This window comes from Neopelma chrysocephalum, unplaced genomic scaffold (assembly GCF_003984885.1).
Source record: "Neopelma chrysocephalum unplaced genomic scaffold, ASM398488v2 Primary Assembly neopelma1_23, whole genome shotgun sequence".
NCBI classification, from domain to species: Eukaryota; Metazoa; Chordata; class Aves; order Passeriformes; family Pipridae; genus Neopelma; species Neopelma chrysocephalum.
The window spans coordinates 34523975-34544859 of record NW_020897691.1 but is presented as its reverse complement, the minus strand read 5'-3'; the positions used below and the strand labels follow the sequence as shown (position 1 = coordinate 34544859).

Sequence of the window (20885 nt, the reverse complement as noted above, 5' to 3'; positions counted from 1 at the left end):
TCTGCCATAGGTACTTCAAGGACCCCATCAAAATAATCAGGCCTCGCTGTCCAAATGTGAAGCAGGCAACTTTTAGGGCTGATGCACCCTGTGGTCCACATCCCTGTGACTAGGTACTTCTGACAGCAGTTCAGAGGAGTGAGAACAGCATGAGAGCTTCTGCTGCTCCTAGGCCAAGGCAATGCTGGAAACTCTCTAGCTCCTTCTGTCAACACTTAACAGAAAAAGTTACAGAAAGAGGTGAGCTCTTTCCTAAGAATTAATGGCAAGATCTATGCTGAAACAGGGACTTTGCTCAAGAGAAGAAACAAAACGAAGGAGTAAATGTAGGTAACGAAGTACTTAGCCGACCTGTGATTTCTGGTGATGAGGGTTTAGTGGGACCCTCCTTGGCTTTGGCACTGAAATGGATAGAGTGCTGTTTACCAACACATATTGAGCAAGCACTAACAAAGTCCTGCCAGCAGAAAGAGAACAAAACTGTAGCTCTGCAGCTTGGACCAACATCTGACAACTAAGCATGACTTGTAAAGAATGACTAACTACAAAGAGCCTGTGTCATGACACACATGCTTTTTAAAAAAAGCTACAAAACTCTTTGATACATTTTCATAGTGTATCAGTGGTTGTCTATGCCTAGCACTCTGTGTGGCACTGGAAAATGGCACTTCTATTAAAATAACCTTTTCAGTTCCCAAAGAAAACATAGTGCTCTGAAAGGCAGCTCCATTGCATAGAGGCACAACTATTTGACCTGTTTGAAATAAAGAAAATAAGAATAGTACAGCAATAGTGATAGTTGTTAGTAAATACTGGAAGGCACGTTATGAAAGAAATAGCTTACATAGACTTTTCTGGAGTACCCCATTCAGACTTTCAAGGCTTGTAAGTAAAGTATCCTCTTTGTTATGGCACCACGAGGATCTTCGTCTTTACTGTCACTTTACCAACTGTGCTCTCACCCATCATCTTTGTTTCATTTTTGTCAGTTTTTAAAAGGAAGACAACTAAATAAGACATTCTCTTTAGGACATGCATTCAGCCATGTACTTCTGGCCTAGGGGTTAATATGACCTCAGGATTTACCAAAAACCACCCCAAAACATAAGAGAGAGCTTTTCAAAGCCACGTTCCATTCTTTCCCTGTCACAAGAATGACACTCAGTGCTACATCTGCCATTTTTTTTACCTTGTCTGGCTGTATATTCATTGTCTTCAATCAGTCTTGCCAATCCAAAGTCGGCAATCTTGCATATTAGGCCATTCCCCACCAGAATGTTTGCAGACCGCAGATCTCTGTGTATGTAATTCATTCTCTCTATGTAGGCCATTCCTGCAGCCACCTGTGAGAAGCATGAGACACAATTGGTGCATTTAAAATGAACTCAGACATACAGGGGCTACAAAACATATACATCTCAGTGCTCAATACTCTGAAGACAGACCTGGGCTGCCATGTCCACCAAATTCGGTAACTTCAAAGCTCTTCCTTCTCCATCTTTTAAGAAATCTAGCAAACTCCCTGCAAATGCAGAGTTGACATAATAGAAAGATGTTAGGAAAATAATGGCAACTCATCAGGATGGAGGTGCAGCAATACATGCCATATTAAAGACAGCAATGTTTCAAGTTTAAGAGACAGTTTAAAAAACCCCCACGATATCTTAGAATTCTATTATATTTGCTTCGCTCTTCTTTAAGGTTGTCTTGCAGAAGAATATGCCAATAGTACAAGGAGAGTTGTAGGGAAAAGAAACAACATTGGTTTTAGTCTTCCTGATCATTACTGAGAAAGCTGGTCTTTCTTAACTTTTCCAGTGCTCTTTAAAACTACATACTTGCTGCTCTCTAAAGGCCTCAGCTAGCTGCAAAGCAGCAGCTTGGTTCCAAGCCACACAAGCTATGGAAAAAGTCAGATCCCAGCTCAACCAGCTCCAAATGAAAGGTCGGCCTGAAGCCTGATAAGCCCAAGGGGGATAGCATTAGCAAAGGCTATTTTTCCTTAGAAATGAGTAGTGCTCCTTCTCTAGGTAACCCAGAGCTAAACACAGCATGAATCATTAATTTTAGAAGACTGCTAGGAAGACAAAGCAGACATGAAATGAAAGTAACTTCAGCAAAAACAATAGGGACACAGCCTTCCTGTGCAAGGGAAAACAAGGAGGTACCCTGTCACTTTAAATAAAATGCCTATAGCTTCCATCCCAATCTTGTATTCAAACAGAGAAGTGTGGCAGTCTCCCTTAAAAAATGGCAGTGAATTGGTTTAATAAATAAGGGAAAAAGACAGATGATTAGGCGTTACTCCCTTGATAAATTGTCAGCCTCAAGCTCAGATCCAAAGATGTAAAATGTTACCGTACAAACTAGTAAAGTAAGCCAAAATAAACCATGTACTTCAGAAGGATTTTGAAAGACTTTTTTTTTTTTTTTAAAGGGAAAAGGCATATGCTTGTCACCGACACATATGATTGAAGTGTGAGTTAGTCAGGGCTTGGATGTCTCTGAGGAGGGAGGTGGGCAAGCACCTGCCAGGAAAATAAAAATCAGCTCCAAACAGACTGAAAAAATGGACTTAAAATTTCAGAGTACATCCTCCAATGTACAATGAAACTTCCCTGTGAGAACTTATGTTTCCTATTTGGTTCATTTGCTTTTCCAAAAGAAGCAGATTTTTTGCTCTGCTCTCAGCACCCCTGCTGGAGATCTGAGGAAGCAAAAAGTTTTCCTTTTCTCATTTTACATCATTACCAGTTAAGTAGCTTAAAGAAAGAGAGAAAGGAGAAGGGGAAAGGGAAGGGCAGAGAGGAGGGGAAAGAATAATATGTGCAAATCATGTATTAAAATGATAAATGGGGGGGACTGAAAATGAAGCTGTGATCTGAGAGCAAGGTGCATGTGACAGAACTCAGGATTGCTAAATGAAGAGACAGAAATCCTAAGCTGACAATTAAACACTGAAAGAAGATGCCACAAGAACTCTCTGGTGCCATAAAAAGCTAGGATCTTGGGAAGCAGCATGTAATATCATCAAACCTAGAAAATTCAAATCTCCCCTCGTCAGTGAAGTTTGGATGCTGACGCCATTAAAATCACTTAGGCTGCACCAACTTCTCTCTTCCCCACCTAGTATAAATCTTCTTTGTGCATCAGGTTTTGGGCCCAATTCAGAGTAAAATTCATAATACTTCTGAAGACAAAGGTGAATTTAGTTTCCTGTTCTCACTCTCCTTCCTCACATGCTGTTCATGCACCACACTGCAACTCCCTCTGTATCCCCAAGAAGCATCAATAAAGCAAAAATATTATCGAGCCAGCAGCTCTGGCTTCACCTTTACTCATGTACTCTGTGACAATATAGATAGGCTCTTCAGATACCACAGCATAAAGTTGGACCAATTTGTCATGTTTTAGCTTCTTCATGATTTGGGCTTCCTCTAAGAAGGATTCTGGAGACATAGTGCCAGGCTTCAGGGTCTTGATAGCCACTTTAGTATTTCCATTCCACGTACCTACAAGCACAGACACTTAAGTTAGATTAAATATCTTCTCCTCCTTTTTCTGCTAGATGCCCAATGTAACCAAGGAAAAAACAGCAAAGACATTTAATATAAGGGTTATTTTTTTAATTTGGTTTCCCATGCTGCCTTATCATTATATTCCTCCCATGCCACCCTCATATTTTAGTTTTTTTCTTTATACTGAAAAATAATACTCCCATTGGCACTGGGGCACAATTGCTGTCATCCTACTCAATGTTTCCACTGATCTCCACAGAAACCTCCTCTGAGTAAGAAATGTGGGACTGCTGAAACCCATCTTCACAGTTCCAGTCAAAGATTTAGATAACAAAACTGGTTAAAACCAGAACTTCTTATTTGCAAAACATTTTAACATTTTGGTTTTGTTCTGTCAGAGGAAGAAAACTATTTTAATAAAAATTCCCCCAAACCAAATCCTAAATTGATTTCATTTTAGAAACGCTTGTGTTTCCAAACTGAAATACAACTTTTTCCTTCCCCTCCTCATCTCCAGCAGCTGCTGGTTGAAAATGAGGTGGTTCTTGTCCACTTGATCTTGTTCTTTACTTGTGGTCAGCACTGAAACGGACAAGTTGCATCATTTTTCAGTCATCAGCTACCAAGCCTTCTCTAACACCCGAAAGCCTGCACAAAGACTTGGAGAGAGCTGGGGAAAGCTGTCTCAGGGCATTTCACAAGAGGTAAGGCTTCACTCAGGTATTTGCAAGGGGAAGAAGGAAGACTGGAAAGAACTGGAAAGAACAAAACCCCAGAAGACCTATTTATGATAATAGTGGGTTGGTTTTTTTTGGCAGGGGTGGGGGGCTAGGGGGGAAGAGAAAGGAAGGAAAATTAAAATGGGTAGAAATACCACTTTTCTAGTGCCTTCTGGTTGTCCTTTGCCCAGACTTGCCAGAACCCTGCTCCAGAGTCAGGGCTGAAATGGCTTTGAATGGGACCTGTGATCTGTTGATAGGGAGCTGCTGCGTGATAAGGCAGAACAACACTAAATGACTTCAGGAATTAGTCACATTGGGTAAAAATTACTCCTCTGCACTTAAGCATGAGTATAAGCAGAAAGCCTACAAAGTCCACAAAGGCTCTGTCATCAGAAAAGGTAACGTAAAAAACCCGGTTTGTCTTCATTAAAAGTACATGAACATTTAGCAGGGCTCAGCTGCTGCAGGGGAAATGGTTAAGCCAAAACAACTTAATTGTGAGCTTTTGCAACCTGCCAGAGCATAAAATGAGCTGGGTCCTTTTCTCCGCAAGTGCTCAGATCCCAGGTCCATCTTGTCTAGCTGAGGACAGGGGAGGAGCAGTGGAGGAGCTGCTGCTCCTGTGTCACGCATCACTTAAAGGGCAATCCCAAATGTCTGGGTGGGGGCTGGAGGCACATATTAGTCAAAACTGTGAAGAGCAAGTTTGTTTTCATTATGCCTTGATTTTCTTCTGCCAGTTCAGTGCCGGGTGTCACCGTACTGTCAGTGGACTAATGTCCTGAGCTACCACCTCCACTACCCCAGTGCACTTCAGGAAGACTCTTGAGGTCTTAATTTCACTCAGTCCTCCAAATCAGAGCTGAAGCAGATTTTGCTTTAGTAACACTCCTGTGTAAGTAGGAAAGGATGTGGTTTTGCCTCCTAATTTCAACCATGGTGGCCAAAATCTTTTCTGATGGGTGACAGGGAGTGTGTTTCGTCTGGAGTCACTGAGGCTCTGGACCCCAGCATGTCATCGGTCACAGCCACTCTACAGAGGCACCGTAAATTATATGAACCAGGAATAAAACTACAGTGTCATGGACACCAGACTGGCATTAACAAACTAGGATTTTACCTGGTGTGTTAACAGGATTAACCGTGTACTATCTGTTTACATTGCCTTAATAAAAATCCCAGAATGCATTCTGTTACCATTAAGTGTTTTCAGCAGGTCTGTTTTTAAATACGTCTATGAATTTCTCCAGTTAAAAAAAGAAAATCAAGCAAAAATGTTAACTTGTCCTCTCAGCCCAGATTAGAGTTTAAATTGTTAGGTTTTCTTGTTGTGGTTTGGTGTGTTTCTCTAATAGAAAATTAGCACAGACTTCCCTCTAAATTCCTCCCATATGTAGTTCGTTACTACTTAATGTATTTTTTATTAATTTTTACTGTGTTAATCTACTCCAGTTTGGTAATGCTTCAAGGCTGTTAACATATTTTTATTATACATTAAGAAACATAATGTCATAATTGTAATAATAATTTTTGCATTTCTGACAGATATTTGGTACTGGTACTTGGTCCTTTATTTCTCAGTGCTGATGTTTTTGATTTTTTAAATATGTTCCTTTAGCTGCTGTATCAGTTTAAGATCTACTGCACACAAAGCTGACCACTAAGTATTATCACGAACTGGAAACTTGAGCATGCATTCAAGATGGAGAACAGGAAGGTGAAACTGCAGTTATCTGGAGGTGCCAACAGAAAACGTATGCAGCTTTCTTCGCAACAGGTCAACTGTAATTCTGTGAGATTCTGTAACTTTCTGTATTTCTAGTCTATAAATTCTATAGATTTCACAGACTTGCTGCCGTGCTCCTTGCTGTAATCTTGCAATGGGAAACAGCTGCAAGAACCCAGGAGAACTCACCAGCTTTACATACTTTTGTGTCACTGCAACAAAAGGTGGCCAAACTGCTCCACCAAATTTTTCTGAAGAAACAACACATAGTGATTCTTAATTTGAATTGGTAATTTTAAAGAGCCTATACAGAATGCAATTTGGCACAAAAATTGAGCCACCTCTCATGAAATGGCCACTGTATTGTGTTTCAATGCTATGGCCATACTCAGATTTATGCACATTGTAAACTGCTATTGTTTTATACTCATTAAAAGAATGAGGCCCATGGGGGGGGGACGGGGGTCAGTAAGTTTAGCTGGCAAGTGTGCAGAAAACAGAATGTCAGTGGATTTGGAAAATGTCAATATTTCTGGACTTCAAAGTGGGGGTTCAGCTGGGCCCAGCAAGTTTTGCCTCTATTGTCCCTGGTCTCTATATCGACTTACTGGGTTCTGCTGCAGATACAAATTTCAGACTTAAAGAAGTGGACGCATGGGAAAGCTAGCTCGACAATATCAATTTGCTGATACTTGCCATTATTTTTAAACTGGAAGAGTGGATGGAAGCATTTTCAGGGTCTGATCCCATCAGTGCTAAAACACATGATGAAAGAAAAACGTCTACTTACCAGATTAATTTCTGGTTAACAATTCTGCCTTAGAGGTTTATCATCATTCCTATTTTAATATCTAGCAACTGTGTAGTTACCCAAATAAATCCAATGCAATTAACGCAGTTTAATGCCCGAGCCTCTCATACCACTATGTGCAAGTGAAAGGAAGCTTCCCCACGGATTAATGTATTTAGGTTTGACTATTTCAGGCAATATAAACTAACATTTCATACTATTCTGATCTTTTAGCTTTAAGATCTCTACTTGAAATGTTTATTTCTGCCAAGAGGGTCTTAAAAGATCCATCCAAAGCAAAATATATTCTCTGCCTTACCACGCCACACTTCAGCGAAACACCCCTGACCAAGCTTCTGTTCCAGAAATAATGAATCACGTGCAACTTCCCATGCATCTTTAGCCAATCCAACAGTTTGTGGGGTATTATTCGTAGCAATCACAGTTAAGTTAAAACACAAACCATCAGCTTTCTCTATAGGAGAGGAAATTAATAAAAAAAACACACTTATAATCCAAAATTATGCATGCATTGAGAAAGATGGAAGGTGATTTGTTTCTCAGAGTTGCATTGAAGTTCATTTGCAAACATTGGGTTTTGGATACTCAGGGTAAGGACTTTTTTGTTAGCTTGCAGAAAAAGGCTTCTTGGTATAACTAACAGATTACTATGTGAGCCTTGATTTATTATTAAGACAGAGGTAATTTGTCAAAATCAAAACCTTCCAAGAAAACATGGGATTTTAGTTTTCTTTTGCCGTCAATTACAGTGAAAGTTGAAGATGAAAGAATTTCAAAGTCAAAGACATGATTCTAAAGCCATTTTTCCTAACATTTTGAGCATTACTAATTTTTTTTCTTGAGGGTTACAGTGTCCTACATTTTCACCTTCCATCTTGTAATCTCCACACAGAGAGCTATTTTAGAATAATTATTTTGCTCCATACCCATCCATACTTCCCCAAACTGCCCATTTCCCAGTCTCTTGATCAACTGTAGGGATTCTCGTGGAATTTCCCAGACATCTTTGGTTTTGACAGACAGATCAGTAAGCCTTGGCATTCCTTTATGACAGGGGACTACTAAGCGGCAGCAAAGACCTGCAGCTCTCTCTGATGGAGCCAGAAGTGAAGCCAACAGCAAAGGAGAGGAAAGAAAAAAAAGTGTGACATAAAACAAAAACAGTAAGCATAAAAACAATGCTACTCACAACAGCTGTTAGTTGCATACCACAAAGCATCCTGGAAGATTAGAAATTGAACACTGAAACATGTTCATTTGAGACAGAACAGGAAATATTTTAGTCTCTGCTTCCACAGCCTGAAATGGAAGGTGACTGCCAATGCTTTCTCTCATGGACTCAGAATTTCCCTTCTCCCACAATGCTGCATTAAGATAACGTCATAAGAAACTGGTTCACTATAGTACAGTATAAAAAATTAAAAATTATCTGTAAATTACAAGCTGGATTGTTTCTGTACTGTGTGAAAGAAGATTTTTTTTTTTCTGAAAATCACAGCCATGAAAATTTGCTGGACTTCTTGTATCCTGGGAAAAGGTATTTTCTATATTCTGCTCTGTGAAAAGGTGTTTTTGTAGGTGTCATGTAAAAGACTTTTCCTGACATTCTTTCTAGAGCAAACCTTTATTAGCATATGCAGCCAGTCTTACATCATTTGGGCAGGTTCATTATATTGTCTCTTGGAAAGCTTCACCGAAGACTGAACTGTGACAAAAGTCACACAAGATATTTTAGCAGGAGTAAAAACAAAATCATATAGATATATTTAAAACCTATGTATACAGACATATTGATGAGTAGTATATTATGCTGCATAAAGCAGACTACAATATAAAGCTTGCACAGCAACTTGTATCTTAAAACAGGTAAAGCAGAGCAGAACAAGGTGGGGAACTGCAATTGTACTTCAGAGTCAAACATAGTCTGTATTCTTCTGCGCAAGATTTCTTTTCAGGCAAGTGAACAGTTTGTTTCAGCATCATAAGGTGGGCAAGCACTGAAACTCCTTGCAACACCAAGCTCTACCTCATCAGCACAAATGTTGTGTAATGGTGGGGGAATCCCTACAGACACCCTGACCGTGGACCTCATTGTGTCGCCTGTAGCAAGACAACAAAGACCACAAAAAAGGGAAGATTAGCCAACCAGTTGACATGTCTTATTCCAAGATAATTCCAAAGCGAGTTAGGAGAGGGAATACTCAAAATACGGATTGTATCTTAAAAGCTTCCTTATGAGTTTGGACAGCTGCAAGAAGAAGCTGGAGGTTTTTAAGACCTCCTTCTTTGCTTTAATTTTAAAAAATAGTTTGGCATGCTGGTGCTCCAGTTAAGTCCAGTTGGCACAAGAGCTTATGCTTGACAGGCCAGCTTTTTGGGATTGGGGGAATGGTGCTTCAACTTTGGACGTGCTGTTACTGGACTTCAGTCTGACATCAGGACATTCTGGGGATCTCAATATTTTTCATTTGTACATCTCATCTGTGAAAGCCCAGACACTGCAGTTAGCTTTATATCTAGGTGAGAAGGGGCTGGGATAAGAGGTGAGTATGGATAATAAGGGTACTTGGCAGTGCAAAGAGAGCGCAGTGCAGGAATGCCTGTGCTCTGTCTGCACAAAGGTCCACTTTGTACATCCAGCTCCTGACCTAGGACTGCTTACATGAGAACAAACTGCTCACTCCACCTGGGTAGCCTGGTTTCCAACTACCTGAATAGGAGGGGTCCTCCAGCCTGGACAGCTGTGGGATGAAGACTGAGGGTGGGTGGCCATGAATGGTGTCCTGCCAAGAAGGCACTGACCTATAGTCTCAGCAGTGGTTCTTCAGGAACCACGCTGATATTTGCTGAATCATTTGGCATCTTTGAGCTCTCCCTAGAATTAAATCTGGGCACTCACAAGGCATTGTGGCTAATTTAATTCCCACAGTCCAGAGCGCAAAGCAGGCAGTTAGAGGCAGCCTTTATGTTTCAAGTCAGCAGGGGCTTGCGTGGAGTGAGGGCTCCTTGTTCGCCTGGATCTGGGAGACCGCAAATGAAACCTCCAGAGTGTTGATCTGTACCATGCCTCCAGAGCTACCCTACCTGGATCTTACTGATTATGCCTCTGTGTTGCACAAAAATGGCTTTTTCTAGATCTATTTGTTTCTGCATCTTTGCATGGAAAATATACCACCCAAATAAGCTGACCAGAGAAAACTAAAAGTTGACATATATCAACTCGTATAGCTGGGTTGAAAATTATCTTTCTTACATGTGAGTTTTTATGCCTCATTTAGCTTCAAGTAGAGTCACCAGAAACAACTAGAAGTTCTCCCTGGCAGCATGTACCCATCAGAAACTGGGTGGAGAAGACAGCCAGATGTCTAGTATGAATAGCATAAGAATACAGCAGACAGAATACAAAGAATACAGAAAAAATGCCCCACAGAGAAGATGACTTCCCAAGTAAAAATTATGAAAAGTTTTTGAGCAGCAAGCATTTTGGGTCATCTGCTAATATTATGAAAAGCTAAAGTAAAGGAAAAAGAAAACAAAAAAAGCAAAAGAATTCAAAATACAAATTTCTGTTTAAAAAGAAGCATGGCAGTCTTCTGTGTAAGAACCAGTTGTCCTATGCAGGGGCTTAGCGGGCTTTAAAGTTGTATCTGTTGTACACTAATCACCAGTGACAGCAGGATGCACTTTTGGGTGGAATAGTGCATGCCACATTTTAATTACAGGAATTAAAAAAAAAAAAAGAGCTTGGTGAGTGGACACAAACAGTGTGCACATAGAAACACCCACATTGCCTCATTTATTTTTTAAATTAGACCAATTATAATTGAAATGCTAGTACTGTGCACATTGAACAAAATTCAAGTAGGAAAATTTGACTCAGGTAATATATGCAAACCTTTTGGTCATTGCTTTCAGTGACTGAATTCCACAATGCAATTCCCTATTTACTTTATTAGCAATAGTGTGCTGCAAAATGGTACATATTAGCACTCACTTATTCACAGGGAATTCATGCTTTGAGATGTGCAAGTCAAGTTCAGTAATTCTGTTTGCTTAGAAGAGGGAGAGCAGGCAAAACCTTTACCTCAGTAAGTGTTAGGTTTTAAAAGCTCTGCCACTGTACACTGTGAACGGCATTCAAAGCCATTTATAACTGCAATGGGAAAGGGATAATGGAAGATGCACTACAACAACCAAGACTCATAGCTCAAATGACTCTTTAGGGTATCTTACACATACATCAGCTCAGCAGCAAACACTTTTGTTTTAAAATACTTCAGAGTGCCATGTATTATCTGAAAAATTACCTGAATAATGCTGAACCAGCTGCTGAAGAGTTTCAAATTGTGCCCGAGTTGTGATATAATATCCACCATTGTCAAGTTTACGAATCTTATAATGTTTGACATGATCTCCTTTCATATCATCCCAGTCTCGAATAGACAGGGAATAGGCACCTGTTCCAAGCAAAGGAGAAATCAAAAATTGTAGTTAGCTTTTAGTCACAAAGATTTTGTTTCCTGATCAGTTGTTACAAAGTGAAAGAGAAATTGCTTCCAAAAAATGCTTACTGTACCCTGAAAAAGAACAGATTAATCTAACACAAGGAGATAAGTGTCAGAGAAATCTTAGGATGTTCACACCACATTCCTTTCATGATGTTCTAGAAAGAAATTCGGACTTCTGGATAAATGAAAACTCACATTTTAACATTTATTGATGGCTGCTAAATTTACTTTTTCTATTCTAAGTTTCAGGTTACACTGGAAATACTATACTTAATGTAAAGGACAGTGGCTGGTAAATATCAAGTTTTCATAGGAAGCACTGGAGAAAAGGACTTTATATGTGCGTAGTGTTGTTACCTAGATGGATACCAAACTTCTTTATAAGCATTAAACAACCAAATAAACGTACTTTGTACACCATAGTCTTCTGAAGGTGATACTAAACGAAGACTGTGCACCAGGAGATCTGCAAGAACTGCATGTTTAACTTCCCAAAACCATGCAGGGGCTTTAGCGCTTACTAGTGGGACTCAGATGCTGAAGCACAGGGATTAAGTGCCATGCGAGATGCCTCAGGACATGCTGCTTGGCAGTTTTTCCACAGGCTGTCACATTTTTCCATCCATGTTGATACTCTGAAGGCATTTCAAATGTCTCTGGATACTCACGACCAGGCAAAGGAACCTCAGTTGAGGGGCTAGACGTAGTTTTAGGTGTAATGGTAGCTTCTCTGCAGGTGGGCTATGGGCTTGATTTAGATGCCCACACATAAGCTTCTGGTGCTATTAGGGCAGCTGAATCCCAGCCTAGTTTCTATGAGTGTTATGGCACTGTGGTGTCTGCAGTCATGGGCACGGGCACTTGAACAGAATCCCAGCTTTCTGCTGACTATAAAAGGAGCTCAAGCCACCTACGGAGGGCACTGCACATTCAGGTGTCTTACTTGAAGGACAATCCTATTCTATGTATACTGGCACACATGTTGGTTCTCTATGGTGTCAAAAGCAAAGCAACTTTTTACAGCATAATGCAGCTTCTGAACAAAATCATGGCCATTTCAAAGGCAGCGGAGAAGACAAATCTTCACTCATGGCTCAGGCAAATACTGTGTTTACTCAGGGGAATTCAGGCATTAAAAGGAAAAGAGGCAACTGGCAGCTGCAGAGATCTCAGGAAGGTCCTCCTTCCAGAGCCTCTGCTGCTTTCACAAGTAACCACGTCAGCTAAGTGCAGGAAAGAAAAACTACCAGCAGACAGTTATGTACAATGTGAAAGGTGGCCCTGCGTAAGATGTCTTTCCTGGATATCTCCTCTGGAAGAAGCTTCCTTGACCACATTAACTTGCAATAGGTTGCACTGTTGGGTGGCTCACTGCCGAGGGAGCTGTGGTGAGTAAAATGTCTTTACCCTGACTCCAAGGACTTCTCAAATTCCCTATTGTTTGCCTTCTATTTGGGACGAAAAGAGCCAGCACTTAAACAGATGATTCTGGTTTAAGCGAATGGGAGACACCCTTAAAGAAGTGACGGCGGGGTACTTTTTTTTATATTTTATTTCTATTTATTTACTTTGGTGGGGTTGGAACTAGATAATCTTTAACGTCCCTTCTAACCCAAGCCTTTCTGTGATTCTATGCCTTCTAAGTGTAGAAAAATACTCTTTTTAGGACAGTTTTCTGAGGTCAGTACTGTTATTGAGTCAGTACACCTCAACTAGGAGTTCTCTCAACTCTCTTTCAACCAGGAGTTCAAAGCTTCTTGGGGATTTGCAAGCACATATTGTGCATGCTTTGTACCACCACTCTGGGTTGTACATTGTCAGCTTCCTTTCAGAATTTTCCAAGCAGTGTTCTCCATGTCCACATTTGTGAGTTCTGATTCACTGGCAGCAGCTGTATTTTCTTTAGTCACACTCCCTGCCTATCTGGTCATTCTTTCAGATTCTTTAGGAAAATGTAAACAATCTGTGGCTCCAGGTCTGCAATCACAGCTGCGTGGGTGGCCCTCTGTGGACCCCCGCTGACCTCAGATCAAGTTGCAGGACTGAAGCATTAGTTCAAATCCGGACAAAAACAAGAACCAAGATGGATTTCATTATTCATTTATTTAGGCTGTTGGTTATTTATACTACGTGTTATTATCTGATGATAAATTCAAATATAAGAGATATACATAATAAAAATTTGGGATAGAAATATGACATTACAATATATCATACTAATGAATTTTAAAAAAACCCCAAACCTAAAATCAGACAGCCTTGAAGAATGGCTATTGAAACCAGGTGAAGGGTTATATAGACAAGAGCTGATGAAGTACCTGGGTAGTCAGGCATTGAAACAATGAAAAGCCAGCTCCATCTGTTTATTTTGGAAGTAAGAAGAGAAGGCAACCCTGATCAAGGGAGGCTAAATTCACACTGAAATCATCTACAATGATACTTTTTAACATGATCCTGATTAATTTTATTATTGCTATTATTTAAAGCAGAAGGGACAATTCTAGGTCACAAAACAATTCCTGCCTCAAGCCCAAGATGACTAGCTGGAGTAAAGCATTTCGAGAAGACTAAAGGCAGAACACACCATTTAAGGCCATGCAGCCAATTTTTTTCTCTCTCGTGAACAACAAGCTTGCTGTTTTCTTCTAAGAACACACTGAAACACAACAAGGATGAGAAAGGAAATAGGCATTTTTGACAAAAACCATGCATGTTTGGTTCTTTCAAACGGCTTTGAAGAAAACTTAGCCTGAAGATGTAGAAAGCCTTAAGTTCAAATGGAGAGAAATGAAGCTTGCTGCTCTGAGTCCATCCATGATGAATTACTCCATTTCCCCAATGCTTTTGTGTCTCACGAGAACACGGAAAAAAGCCCTGATTTAGCTAAGTAAACAGCCCTGCAAAATATATCCCCTATCACAGTATAAAAAATGGGAAAACCAGACTAAACTGATAATGTGGTTTAGAGAAACAGTGTTGTATTTGTTTTTAGGATCCATGGCTGCATATATGAGCAAGTTTTTAAACTTGGCACAGAGTGGAATGAAGTCTTGTTCCTCACACACATCATAGCAACTGTTGGTGAAAAAAAACAGGTGGAGGCTATTTGCAGAAAAAGAGCAAGTTAGAGCCTGTCTTGCTCCTGGTGAGAGTGCCTCACTGCTCTGTGAAGCATGATTAAGTTGTGCGGTGACAAGAAATTGGCTGTCTGGAACAACAGCCTGTCTATTCAGATTTTGTATCAGAAACAGTCTTCAGAGTTATAGGCAGCAAAGGAAGAATCCAGTGACTACAAGAGTCAAAAATGTAAAACTTACAATTTTAGATGACAGAATGCAGCATCTGAAGATAGGTCGGGTAGAGGGGGTGAGAAGTACTGCTTCTCTCCTTTAAACCCCTTAACTAGCCATGACGCCAGCACTTTGCATGCTAAGTCTAGCTGACAGTGTGCTCTGATCAAAGCACTGACAAGTCAGTGCTTTAAGCACATGAACCATCATTAGACTTCAGAACTTACATGGAATTAATTCTAGTGACTTATGCCTCCCACAGCTTTTGTTTTGGATTGCTGATTAATTGAGAAATGGCCAGGTTTGTTTATACTTAGTTGCAGTTTTCTCCTCAATAGTTGTATGAGTTAGAGAGATCTTTTCATATATGTGAAATTTTTGAAGATGATGTTGACAGGCCTTGTGAACAAAATGTAAAAGCAAAAATAGCACCCATCAAGAAAACTGGAACTCTTTCAATATTTTTAGAGGGAAGGAGGAGAATACATCCTTCCACTTGACTTCAACAGAATAAATATAGTTGAACACTTTATGAATATATTAATTAGAAATATATTCAAGTTTTTTCCCCATTAATATGTGAATTTAAAACTGCTACATAATTTTTTTTCCTTTTCTTCCCCCATCAGCCAAGGATACAGAATTTCAAAGGATCACACTGTGTGACTTGCATTGCAGATACCATGGGTTGAGCATGACAGAGGTTGCACTTGGGTTGTTCTTTGCTTTAAACACTCATTCTAAGACTTAAGATATCCAGACATCCACAAATACATGCAAGATGATTCTCATCCCTACCTTCATACCACTGAAAATGGTACGTCACACACTTAGCACAATTTTTCTTGTTTATTGTCTCATTTGTTATCAGAATACCTTTGGCCAGCCTACCTTTGGTAGTTTCGCTTTCCCGGATCAGGAAGGTACCTCTGGGGTTTCCAAATGACAGCAGCTGCCTCTCAGCATCTTTTCGGCCAAGTTTGCCAAAGTACCACCTTAGGGAAGCATCAGAAATAGTAAGACAAACACTACATAGCATTATTAATTAGTGTCACAGATCTCAAACAAGGAGGATTATTTGTGGAAACTATGGTTACTCAAGTATAGTCCACCATTTTTGTCATACTATGTCTCTTTTATCATGGTGGAAAGCCAATGTGACAAACTGCGTAGTAAATGTTGCATATGTTATGCAGAAGCACTTTGCATTAAGCCTGTAATCAGTAGTTGCTGAGAATGCTTGCTTGGTATCCTACGAAAAAGGCAAGACTTGGACAAAAAGAAACCAAGACTTGGTGGGTGGAAGGAATAGACAAGGAAAAGGGCAGAAAACTGTGTGGCTGCTGAAGAGCAGTATTTTTACAGATGTTGCTATAAGCTACATATTTGACTTATAGAGTGGTGTATCAGTAGTCAATATTTTTGTTGAAGCACAGCTCTAAAACCTCAGCAGAAGGACTAGATGTAACCACTTTACTGTGGTTCTCTATGAGGCTTTCAGAGTTACTGCCTTTTTTCCTTCCTGCAGCAAATAGGTTTTTTTGTTTCACAATGAACCTGAAGTGCAGACTACACCAGCGCCTGCTCAGCTGTATAAGCTCCTCCACTGTATCTCTTATTTTGGAAATAATATGGATACACACATCACTCATTTTCTTTGCATAGATATGTCCTCATTATGCTGCCTGCTGCATGTGTTGTAGGCATCCTACTATCGTAGGATTTGTATTTGTTGATGCAATGTGCCCTCTTTAATAGACATGCAGCTGACCTGCACACTAATTGACTCAAAATATTTTTACAAGTTGGTTCAGGAAAAGCAAAGGCACCTTTTGGTTAAAGCTTGAAATTAGTCGACACCTGAAAAAAGGAAGCAGACCTATGTTCCTTTAGGTTTTCTTCCTTTGTTTTGACACTGAAAAAGCACTGAGCTTGTGCTTCTTTTGTTACTAATTACCTAATTATTTATCATTGCGGTTAAGAACTTGAATAAACATAATGTAAGTAATCTGAAAAATCACTGCAATCAATCAAAACCAACTCCTCACACCTACTTATACAGCACTAATGGGTCTTTACAACAAAAAAGAAAACATACTCCTCTGCTTGGATGGAATCAACTGGAGCCACATAGTTACTGGGAATGTAACCAGTTTCTCCTGTTGTCAAGGAACGGGCCTCCCACCAGTCTCCTTCCCTGCAGAAACAGAGGTGAGGAGAAGTGAGAGTGAGACACAGCTGTAAAGACAATGATCTGACTTTGTTAACTGTGTGATATAAGAAGCCACAGCATCTCATCTCTTTATCACCAGCATGCTTCCAAGACTGCTGTTCACATCTAAACCCAAATAATAAACATATTTCTTTATACCTGTAATTATTTCAGCAGTGATTAGTAGTGTAGCCTTCCAAATGTACCATAATGGCATAAAGAGGCGTAACAGCCCAGTAAAATCAGGTTTGTGCAGGCTGGATTTGGACTAGAATATTGAAAACTGTCTCCATGGCAATTATTCTAATAGAGACCCTTGAGAGAGCTTATAGGAAAATTGCCAAGATGAATACTGTGTGCTGGTTTTGGCTGGGATAGAGTTAATTTTCTTCACAGTAGCTGGTACGGGACTATGGTTTGGATTTGTGCTGGAAACACTGTTGATAACGCAGGGATGTTTTAGTTACTGCTGAGCAGAATTTACACAGCATCAAGGCCTCCTGTCTCTCACCCCACCGCATCAGCGAGGAGGCTGGGAGTGCACAAGGGGTTAGGAGGGGGCACAGCCGGGCCACCTGACCCCAACTGATGATAGGAATATTTCATACCATATGGTGTCCTACTCAGCATATAAAGCTGGGAAAAGAAGAAGGAAGAGGCGGGGATATTCGGAATGATGGTGCTTGTCTTCCCAAATCACCATCACGAGTGATGGAGCCCTGCTTTCCTGGAGAATGGCTAAACGCCTGTCTGCTGTTGGGAAGCAGTGAATGAATTTCTTGTTTGCTTTGCTTGTGAGCGTGACTTTTGCTTTACCTAGTAAACTGCCTTTATCTCAACCCATGAGCTTCCTCACTTCTACTGTTCTAATTCTCTCCATGATCCCATCATGAGAGGGAGCAAGAGAGTGGCTAGGTGGGGCTGAGTTGCTGGGTGGGGCTGAATTGCTGCCTGGAGGTAAACCACGACACTATGTCACAGCACATTCACTGCTAATTTTAAACTTCTATGAGCATAATTAACCTGAAACCCAAAGATATCAAAAAGCCATCTATCAACATGGCATTTTAGATGGCCCTTAAGGAGCATGCTTCATTGTCTTGATTCCCACTGCTAGCTACCTGGAGGAGGTATCTGAAGTAGCAAAGGACTAGGCTGCTTTTTCAAATACTTACAAAAAATATTATAGAATCACAGAATGTTCCGAGTTGGAAGGGACCCACAACATTTAAATGTGAAGAGGTTCATGCAGGAGCATTTTAAGGCAGCGTTCCATAGGCTTAGCATGAATTTTTGTCTTACATTGGTGTGCACAGTGGGACCTGCTACTGCCTTTCAGAAAATGTGTGCTGCTGTAGGATGTTGTCCTAGTTAGAACAGCTGGGACCAGTTCATCACTGTGTGGGTGTAACCCAAACGGTGTATTCTACACCCTCCATGCCATTTCCCAGAAACTGTTAACAATAGACCACTTGCAGCAGCTGCCCAGAGCACACCTGCCCCCCCCCCCACCCCGCAGGCTATAAGCTGGGTTTTAAGAGGCCTGTGAGATAGGAGGATGCTCCTGTCCTCACACCCCATGACTTAAAATCACCCATTGTGGAACTCCCTGCCCTGGGGGGGATACTGGGCACTACTGCCTGAACATGAGTGTATATAATCTTGGGGTCGGGGGACTTCTGGTACCATTCGTTGGATCCAGAGGAGGACCAGAACCTCGACCAGACTGCAACCACCACTCTCGACTGGACTGTGACCACCACTTTCAACCAGACTGCGATCACCACCCTCAACCAGACTGCGACAGCACTCTCGACCGGACTGTGATCACCGCTCTTGACCAGATTGCGACCAGCACTCTCACCATCAGGTTTTCCCTCTCCTTTTACTCTGGACTCAGGGGGACAAAGGGGGCTCAGCACGGGGGCCAATGAACACCACTCTGTTCGTGCCCCAGGGTGCTGGGTTCTACATCTGGGGTTTGTGGGTTAAAACCAATTGTTTGTCCATATAATTGTATTTATGATATTATTTTTATTAAATTGTAACTCTGACCTATAATCTCTTTGGATTTGGGTTCATTTCTCCTGCCGGTTTACCTTTAAACCAGCACAGATGTGCAGCTTTAAGAGAAGTTTATTTTTCAGCTTTTTACGGGATGCAATGATTTGGGACTTAGCAATTTGTCTTTCATTCTCAGCACCAGATTCACCAATATTTAACTCCTACCGCTAATAATAAGCATTTTCTTTTCTATTTCTGGACTGCTTAGAAACTCCTTCACAGTTCCCCTCTCTGTAAACCAGAATTTTGTTCACTAAATAAAACACTATTATCAAATGTGGCTGGAGAATCCAGCCTCTTCTGGAAGCAAGCAGTTACAGAAAACACACTGTCTAAGCTATTACTGGCAAGAAAGGTTGTGACAAGGTAGGTTCTTACTTTAAATTTTCAACTCCACTTTCTTTAACAGTTTGAAGGAGCATGAACTCTAAGGAAAACAACTAAAAACCAGCTGTGATTAGTCAAAAAGGAGCTGCTTCCAATTTTACAGTTCAAAAAATGTGAAGAATAAATAGCTTTTGTAGAGGATGGCAGTTGACACTATTTTAATACACCTTGTATGCATTACTATGGCAGATAAATAGCCCTATCTGTTTGCATCCCTAATTTTACCAGCTGAAGTGCTAACCCTTCCCCCATATGCTGCTGTAGAATATTTCTGAGACAATATGCTATACTGTGGTTGATAAATGGTACCATTCCATTTCTTCTCCTTACTGCACAGAGAGTCCACTAGATGGAGGTATTTTGTCGTATCTAGGGAGGGAAAAAGCAGCCCCGTAGATGATCACAAAATCAGCAACAACCCCCTCCGCTTTGATAGAGAAGCTTAAATCTCTCAAAGCATTGCCAGAAAGGAGGAATGCAGGCTTTTTTCACAGCTCTTAATTTTAGACATGCAGCTGAGGTAGGAGGAAATTAGTAAATGGGGCTAGACAGGGTGTGTGGGAGTGGCGGTGGGGATGCTGGGCATGGCTGAGTGTTTTGGAGCCCCAAAGTTAGACTCTGCTCTGAACCACTCTGCAAGTACCTTTTCCCCCCAGACTGCCTTTAGTATAATTTCTGACTTCAAATCATGGGGATACCCCCTGTATGCCATTTCAGGTATTGCTGCCCTGAATGTTTACTTCAAAGCACAAATCAAATTTCTTGAGCGCTAAAGAAAAATCCAAACCCCTCCAAAAATTCCAGACAAACTAGTTTTATGCACATATATGCTTTCTCTTTGCAAACATCATTGGCAGACACATAAAAAATGGGCTTTCGTATAATTTCTGATGCAGGTGAAGAGAGGAAGCATTCTTAGAGAAACACAGCCTTCTGGAGGTCCCCAGCCTGGATGTCACTACTTCAGGAGTGTGGTTAGGTCCATGTTTAAATGCAGAGCTGACTACAATGGATACTGAACTTCTATAATCCTACAGGAAAATCAGTGGATGTTTGGTCTTTTTCCCTTTGTTAGAAAACCTTCTTCCAGGCAGTAATTACCTGCATCAAAATGCATGTACTGCAGCCACCCACATGTAGGAGAATCTCTCTGTCTCACTGACTTCAAGGATGATTGCCCTGCAAGCCCCTGTGAGCATCCCCTGATTTCATCGACTGGCATATGTATTTATAATGTGTGAAACTTCTTCTTGTTTCAAGTTATAGCATAGTTTGTACAAGGTTAGGAAAGCAGCAGGCAATGTGAACAAAAATGGATGATAGGTTAAAAAAGGGTTTGTTTTCAAGCACTGATTTAGAAGTAGAAAGGTTTTAAACTCCTGCTCCCTAGTCATAACTGAAGTTTCTGTGCTTTCATCTACATCAAAGCCCTTCAGCTTCATGAAATATTCCACAGAATTACCTGATTTTTTTTAACTTCAATGCACATTGAGCCAACTCCAACCCTGCAGTTGTTATATTAAAATTAACAGGAGTTGCACCAGGGATGGATTTCCCTCACTGTCACACAGTGTGAGAAAAAAAAATGAGACCAATATCACAAAGCCTTTAGAAAGTGACATTGTTGTTAACCAATTTTTACTTCTT

General features: G+C 40.7%; 1 protein-coding gene across 4 annotated transcripts in view; it reads right to left on the bottom strand.

Annotated features, from left to right (window-relative positions):
- FYN (FYN proto-oncogene, Src family tyrosine kinase) overlaps nt 1–20885 on the bottom strand; it is a 144100-nt gene that overhangs the window by 19169 nt on the left and 104046 nt on the right. For 2 of the 4 annotated variants that reach the window (XM_027693009.1, XM_027693019.1), the window contains 7 exons: nt 16674–16772; nt 15467–15570; nt 11085–11234; nt 7704–7868; nt 3333–3512; nt 1446–1522; nt 1190–1343 (listed from right to left, as the gene is read on the bottom strand). In XM_027693009.1, the coding sequence (XP_027548810.1) occupies nt 1190–1343; nt 1446–1522; nt 3333–3512; nt 7704–7868; nt 11085–11234; nt 15467–15570; nt 16674–16772 (929 nt within the window). Of the gene's footprint in view, nt 1–1189; nt 1344–1445; nt 1523–3332; nt 3513–7075; nt 7232–7703; nt 7869–11084; nt 11235–15466; nt 15571–16673; nt 16773–20885 lie in introns of all 4 variants that reach the window. The other 2 variants (XM_027693038.1, XM_027693027.1) reach the window with 2 other exon arrangements.